We start from the raw sequence: 8,382 nt of genomic DNA, 5'->3' as shown, positions 1-8,382 counted from the left end.
ACTGCATTTATTTCTAAAAATAAGATAAGACACTAAAAATAAGATATAAAAGACAAAAATAAGAGTGAATGCGAATCGAATTGGATTGGATACCGCAAAAATTTCGATCCGATCCGGACTAAAATCATTGGATCGGATATCAGATATATCCGGAAAACACAAAAATATTTTTAAAAGTTTATTTTTATTAAAAAATATCAATAAAATTTATTTTTTCTATTCTTTTAAATATGTTTACTCTTAAAATAATATGAAACATACATTTCTTAAATAATAAATTAAAATAATACAACATATACGATAATTATTAGTTGAAATAAAATATAAAAAGAATATTTATTTATTTATTTATTTTTGCGGATATGCGGATATCAACACAAAATCCGCAATTTGATCCGATTAGTGTGCGGATCCGATCCGATAGCCTTGCGGATTGGATCCGTATCCGCAATTTCAGATCAAATTCGGATAAATACAGCGGATATGCGGATCGGATCCGATCTATGAACACCCCTAGATAAAAACACCAAATTTAATACTTTTTTATTTTATTTGGTAATAAAGTATAATAAATTATAAAAATATAATTTATTCTCAATTTTTTTTATTAAAAAAATTTGAAAAAAATATAATAATAAAAAATTAATAAGAAGAATAAGAAAAAATAATAAATTGTGTCTTTCTTATTAATATTTTTGTATCTTTTTTATTAAAATAGACACGAAAATATACCAATTCAATATTTTTAATTCAGTATATTTAAACACAATATTTTTAGATATGAAATTCATATATATAACATAATTTTGTGTTTTTTTTTTTATATATATTCTATCTCTATAAATAAACTTAGCCTTAATACTTGTGACTTGTGACTTGTGACGAGGCAATTCTAATTTGTCTGTTTTGGTAGGGGGCACATAGTTTTAAACTTTAATGTATGGATAGATAGTAGAAATGGATTTTTTAAATTTTTTTAAAAATTATTTTATTAGGTGTGATATTTTATTATTTAATATTTTTTTATCTTATTTAAAAAATATATAGTGAGATATTAAATTTGATAAAACTTAAAAAAACAAGTGGAAGAATCTATTATTAGATAAATAGATAAATTATATACTGAATCAACTTTATTATTGTAAAATGAACAAGGTTTAATTATTTTTTGGTTCTTATAGTTTTATAAAATTTTTAATTAAGTTTCTATATTTATTTTTTTAATTGAATATCTACACTATTTTTAATTTTATAATTAGATTATGTTTATGTCAAAAATATTAAAATTAACAGAATATTTTTTTAAAATACATGCAATTAAAAATTTAATTAGTTTTTAATTATAAATATTTTTAATTTATAAAAAAATATTCAATTAACTTTAATATTTTTATACTAAAAAATTATAATTAAAAAAATTAAAATAATATATAAAAATTCAATTTAAAAAAATATAAAAATTTAATTATAAAAATTAAGAGATAATTAAGCCAATCATCCAACTTCATGAAAAAAGTATGTCTTTCTAGTTTCTTGAAGGGGCAACTTGGTTGTGATTTGTGAAGTAGCCTTTAATTTGAACTGATCCCATAGTATTATATATACTACCACTCATGGTTTTTGTGAATTTTATAGCAGCAACGCCGAAAGGTTCATTGTTTTGACCCCAACTTTGATGTAGGCCATGTAGTTGACTAATTAAGGAGAACACATTATTGATTATTCCTTCAACTTGCAATTCTATACGGTGCCATTTTATTTAATCTTTGTGACGAGTCTTGAATATTTGAAAGGGACTAGTAGATTTAATTTTAATCACCATTTTTCTTATCCATAGGTCCTCCTATCTATGTTCCTTTACTTGCTCCTTCTTTCGTTACGTCACTAATTTCATGTTCTTTAACCTTTTCATACTACCATCTTATCAAAATTAATTTCATTATCCCACGTCTCTTCTATCTTTTTCTTTTACTGTTTCTTCTGAATACCTGGCTATATATATATGCTATTTACATTTTTCAACTTATTAATTTAAAAATACTTGGTTAAGGCACATGATGAGTTTGATGTAGACCATCATATATAACTCATAAGATATACATTCCATTACATCGAGAGTCCTTTTGAAAAGTAGCAATTTTTTTTAAATTATGAAGATTATATTACGTATGTTTAGTATTATTTTTGAGAAATATTTTTAATTTTTAAAAAAATTAATTGAGAGTTTTAGAAGAAATACAAAGTTATGATATTTTTTTAAAAATTATTTTATTATTCTCATTAAAAAATGACTTAAAAATAAAAGAAATTATTATACTATTTTTATTATTTTTAGTTTTGTGAAAAATATTTTTTATTTTTATTAAAAATATTATCTCTCCACCACCATTTTCACGTAATATTCCATATGTTAGAAATATTGACCTTCTATCATTATTTTCGTGTAATATTTTATCTACTAAAAGTATTGAATCTCTATTACTATTTTTACACAATGTTCTATCTAAATCATCTGCTGTATATGTTCTTTTCAATAGGAATTTTTTTTTTATCATTCTACTACTCTATTTTTATTATTAAATTTATATTTAATATTATGTGTGATATAAAATTTCAGTAATTAAATTATGTAAAATCAATATTCAATATTAAAAGATATTTGTTATCATCATTATTTTAATATTCATTTTCTTTATAACAAACAATTATATTTTTTAAATTATTTATTCAAATATTATAATTTTAAAATAAAAAATTTTATAATTAAAAATGTAAATATAAAATAATTTATTTATAAACTATTATTAATAAAAATTATTATATTTTAAATTTTTTAAAAAATTTATTTAATAAATTTACTCAAACTGAACCTAAATCTTAAACTTATTGATAAAATAATGGCTGCCAATTTTTCATAAGGTAGCAGGTAGGTTTAATTTATTGTGACTATTGTGAATATTACATTGATGATAATTTTGAAAGGGACTCTTTTGTTTCATGCAATTAATCTCAATTTTTCTTCAATTCATTGGTCCACGTTTGTTCTTCTACTTGTTCCTTCTTCTGTTGTATGACTTGTATCACTAAGTTGCACACACACTCTTCATTCTACTATATATATCGTATTCCCCATAAATTTCATTCTTTCACGTCTCTTCTATCTTCTTTAACCGTTTCTGCTGAATAATATATTTTTTGCATGCTATGCCTAAATTACATTATTATGTGAAAAAAAAAAATATAGAATATCATAGTGTGCAAGCACTAAACGCCCTTACGTACAAGTAAAATTTTAAGATTGTTAAGGAAATAAAATCTGCCTTTTATTATCTTATTACAACATGTTAAAAATATTAACATAGCACGTTCTGATATCAGTTTATATATATCTTACTTTTTAAAATATTTTAAAAAAATATCTTTTTAAAATTATACAAAAATTGATATTTAATAACTAAAATTTTACTCATTATCAATTATTTTAATAAATTTAATATATATATTTTTTATTGTGTATTAATATTAACTAATATAATTTACAAATAAAATATATACATCTCATTGTTTGAATTAATTAATCAAATATTCGTTAAGGAATAAAACTTATAAATAATATGAGTATATACTATAACGTCAAAATATTGATTCTGATGGCAGTATGCGTATTTTTCTTTCCTCAAAATATCTTTAAAAAATATTTTTTTTTAAATTATACAAAAATTAACATCTAATAACTAAAATTCTACTAGTGGTCAATTATTCTAATAAATCTGATTTATATCTTTTTTTATTGTGTATTAACTTTAATTAATATAGTTTGTAAATAAAATATATACATCTAATTATTTGAATTAATTAGCTAAATATTCATTAAAGAATAAAACTTACAAATAATATAATTTTAAAATAATAAAACATGAGTAATAATTAAGAGACTTAATTTATCTTTCTAATATTTAAATGAGTAAAAATTTAAATATATATTGCTAAATATTAAAAAGATAAAAATACAAAAAAAAATAATGATAAAATGAGTTAAAATTTCTAATAATTTGTATATAAATTAAACAATAAAAAATAAAATTAAAAAATAATAAAAATATAAATTAAATAAATATTTTTCGCATATGGCATAAATGATCGCACAAATGAATAAACTATTTGAGAAATAATATAATTTATGCATTCCTATTTTCCTAATATGAAAAGGGCGTTCTTAAGTGCCAAGATGTTGCTTGGGTGGCAACGCAAAGGAGTTTAATAAAAAAGGTTTGAGTTTGAATTAAATCGAGCCAACTAAGTACTAAATTAAATGCACTTTATCTGCTTCTTAATTAATTGGTATGAATAACTTTTCAAAAATATTTAAGAGACCATAAAAATTAGTCTAAATCAGTCCAAAATTATTTTATTTTATATTTATTGATTATTTTTTAAATAAATGCATAATATCAAATATAATAAATATGTATTATTTTTAGATATTAAATAACACATAAAATTATAGATATTAAATTAAATAAAATATTTTAAATTATTATTTTCCTAATGTTATTCTAACTTTTAGATGCACGAGCCATGTTTTATAATTTATGTTAATAATATAGTCTGTTATATTAATTTTATTTTAACTTTTTCACATGTAATAGCATAATCTAGCTTCGAACAATAGATTATGAATTTAGTGGAAAGAAAATTGTCATAAATGTAACTCATTTACTATAAAAGAATCCATATGCAATTTTGTGTTTATCGGCTTATGAAAAATCATATATATCTTTCTTATTTTTTTTTTTTTATGTTTGTATGATTTTTAGTGTGATTTCCATCTAAATAAAATACAACTAATTAAAAATAAATGGAGTACAAATTACGAAGTTAATTTTAAACGATTTTGTTGTCAAATAAAAAATTAATTTATTGCATATTAAAATTTTATTTAAAAATACACTATTAATCAATAAATTATTACATACATAACAAATAAACAAACAAACAAATAAGCCGATTATTCCACTAACTCAAATTCGTTAATTTTAAACGAATCTAACCATAACAAAGAGTTTGCTCAGATGTTAAGTTAGATATCACTTAAACAATGTCCTTAAAAGTTGTGATATTGTGAATACAATTGACTAAAATCCCATAGTGGTCCTCGAGATTGATGTCGTGCACTAAAATTGCTCCTGAGATTCAAATTTCACCAATTACGTTCCTGAAATTGTGAAAATTGCACCATAGTAGTCCCTGACCCGTTTTCCGTTAACGGCGCGATGACGTGGCTTGATGACGTGGACATTTGGTGACACGTGTCACCCCATGGTTTGTCCACGTGTAACGGTATGCTGACGTGTCGGTCAACGACACGTGGCATGTTGACGTGGATGAGTATGCCACGTGTTACAGTGCTATTTTGCCACGTGTCAGATTATGCCACGTGTCGCAATGCTATTTGTCCACGTGTCATCTACTATGTCATCGTTACATGTGCATCAAATTGGTCCCTTACTTTGCATCAAATGACTCATTTTAGTCCCTGAAATTGAATGTCGTGCACCAAATTAGTCCCTTCATCATTTTTTTTCTAATTTTTTTTATAAATTTAAACTTCTCATTATATATTTGAATACACTAATTTTAATTACATTTTTTATTATACATATTTTATAATAAATTTTTTAATTAATAGTGTTAACTTATATCATTAGAGTACATGTTAACTAAAACCAAAACTTTATTATTACCTCTTGTGTTTATTTGTATCTGTTTTAATGCTGTTCAAATCATGATTATAATAAATACTTATATTGATTAATAGTGTAATATATAAAAAAGCCGCCTAACTAAATTATAGATAAAATGAATTATTATAATCGACAGTATAAATCTATCTTATTAATTTAGTGAGAAGTTAATTATATGGAAAATCAGACATTCTTAATAAATATTTTATGAATACTTGATAAGGCACTAATTAACTAATATAAATTCGTTATTAATTAATATAAATTCGTTATTCCCATCCATTTTAAGAATGTCCGATTTTCCATATAATTAACTTCTCACTAAATTAATAAGATAGATTTATACTGTCGATTATAATAATTCATTTTATCTATAATTTAGTTAGGCGGCTTTTTTATATATTACACTATTAATCAATATAAGTATTTATTATAATCATGATTTGAACAGCATTAAAACAGATACAAATAAACACAAGAGATAATAATAAAGTTTTGGTTTTAGTTAACATGTACTCTAATGATATAAGTTAACACTATTAATTAAAAAATTTATTATAAAATATGTATAATAAAAAATATAATTAAAATTAGTGTATTCAAATATATAATGAGAAGTTTAAATTTATAAAAAAAATAAGAAAAAAATTGATGAAGTGACTAATTTGGTGCACGACATTCAATTTCAAGGACTAAAATGAGTCATTTGATGCAAAGTAAGGGACCAATTTGATGCACATGTAACGATGACATAGTAGATGACACGTGGACAAATAGTATTGCGACACGTGGCATAATCTGACACGTGGCAAAATAGCACTGTGACACGTGGCATACTCATCCACGTCAACATGCCACGTATCCTTGACCGACACGTCAGCATACCGTTACACGTGGACAAACCATGGGGTGACACGTGTCACCAAATGTCCACGTCATCAAGCCACGTAATCGCGCCGTTAACGGAAAACGGGTCAGGGACTACTATGGTGCAATTTTCACAATTTCAGAGACGTAATTGGTAAAATTTGAATCTCAGAGACAATTTTAGTGCACGGCGTCAATCTCGAGGACCACTATGGGGTTTTAGTTGAATACAATTTGCCTTTCTTAGGACAAAAAACCGAAAAAGTCATCCATCAAAACCAACGTGCGACCCAAATCAGATCTAAATTGGTTGAAACAAAACCGAGTGTCGAGTGAACAAAAAATATATATAAAAATAATTAATTTAGAGGGTTATATTGTTAAAAACTAATTCAAAAAAAAAAAACTTATTTTAGTTCACATTCAAATTATGACGATGAGTTGGCTTCTAAACCAAAAAAAAAAAATAAACTTTCAAACAAATCATCATTGCTGTTCATATATTCCCCCACTCCCAATTCTAGTTCCCATCTTAATATAAATTCTCTGTCCCTCCACTGTTTACAGCTTCAACTGCATTCCTTCAATCACAGAAGGAAAAGGGAAAAAAAAAGGGTAAAAGCGAAATTACCAAAAAACCCCAAACCATTTCTCTCTCTTTCTCATCCAACATAACCCATGGCGGAAGCATTGTTCTCCTACCTCTCCGACGACATCCTCGTATCAATCTTCTCAAAACTCGACGGCAGCGACCCTCGCCACCGCGCCGTCCTCTCCTCCGTCTGCACCCGATTCTGCTCGCTCCTCCGCCAGCACCACCGCCTCCTCCTCCCTCTCCCTCCCTCCCACCACTTCCCCAACGACTCCACCAACACCCCTGAGATCCTCCTGAAGCTCCATTTCTGCTGCCCCGGCCTCCTCCACGCCGGCGTCGTATCCGAATCCGGGTTCGGATCCGAAGACCCAATTGGAAAAAGGCGAAAGCTTTGCAATCAAAAGGAACACTTGGCATCTGGGGTTTGGAGTTTGAGCAGAGAGCAAGGTTCGAAGCTTCTGGCTCGGCAATTCCGTGATGATTGCCTCTACATATGTGACTGGCCTGGGTGCTTGCATCTGGAGGAGAAGAGGAAGTACAGGTTGTTCCGGGGGGTGTTCGTGGATTTTAAGGAAACTAGGGTTTGGAAGGCCTTAAATGATGGGAAGAACAAGGTTAAGAGGAAGGTTGATGTTGGCGGTTGTGCTTTCTGTAAGAGTGAGGAGAGTTGGGACCTTCACTCTGCTTTCTGTCTGAGAAGAGTGTTTGGGTTCCATGATGATGGTGAACCTGTTGTTAGGGCTTTTGTTTGTGAGAATGGCCATGTTTCTGGTGCTTGGACTGATGTCCCAATGTACTCTTGAGATTACTTTCATTTCATATCCTCTCTTTTTATTTTCATCTTTAATTAATCATCTATAAATGCGATCATTAAGTTGATTAGATTAAATTTTGATTGATGGTGAAGATTTATATCCCGTCATTTTTTATGTAAAATTAATAGTTAAAAATTATCATATAAATTAGAGTAAATGTCTTTTTCAGTCTTTAATAATTTGTTTGATGGACTTTCTACTTCCTAAAAAATCTAAAATTCCAAATCGATTCTTATTTATTTTAATATATGTACGTTCTAGTCCCTAGTCCCTAGTCCCTGATTAAGTTAGGAATTGAAAAGGACATTTACTCAAAATAGATAGGGACTAAAACATATATATATCAAAGTAGATAGAGACC

At 26.4% G+C, this 8,382-nt stretch overlaps 1 protein-coding gene across 1 annotated transcript; it reads left to right on the top strand.

Annotated features, from left to right (window-relative positions):
- Window positions 1-7,092: 7,092 nt before the first annotated feature.
- LOC130960727 (phytochrome A-associated F-box protein-like) lies at window positions 7,093-8,020 on the top strand. Its single transcript, XM_057886179.1, has one exon. The coding sequence runs from the start codon at window positions 7,290-7,292 to the stop codon at window positions 8,007-8,009; it is 720 nt and encodes a 239-aa protein (XP_057742162.1). The 5' UTR covers window positions 7,093-7,289; the 3' UTR covers window positions 8,010-8,020.
- Window positions 8,021-8,382: the final 362 nt, after the last annotated feature.

The sequence above is a fragment of the Arachis stenosperma genome, chromosome 2, assembly GCF_014773155.1.
Source record: "Arachis stenosperma cultivar V10309 chromosome 2, arast.V10309.gnm1.PFL2, whole genome shotgun sequence".
NCBI classification, from domain to species: Eukaryota; Viridiplantae; Streptophyta; class Magnoliopsida; order Fabales; family Fabaceae; genus Arachis; species Arachis stenosperma.
The sequence above is the reverse complement of the archived record's forward strand: the minus strand, read 5'-3'. Positions and strand labels throughout refer to the sequence as shown.

Coding starts and splice junctions, on each gene's coding strand:
- LOC130960727 (XM_057886179.1), top strand. CDS start 7,290: ATGGCGGAAGCATTGTTCTCCTACCTCTCCGACGACATCCTCGTATCA.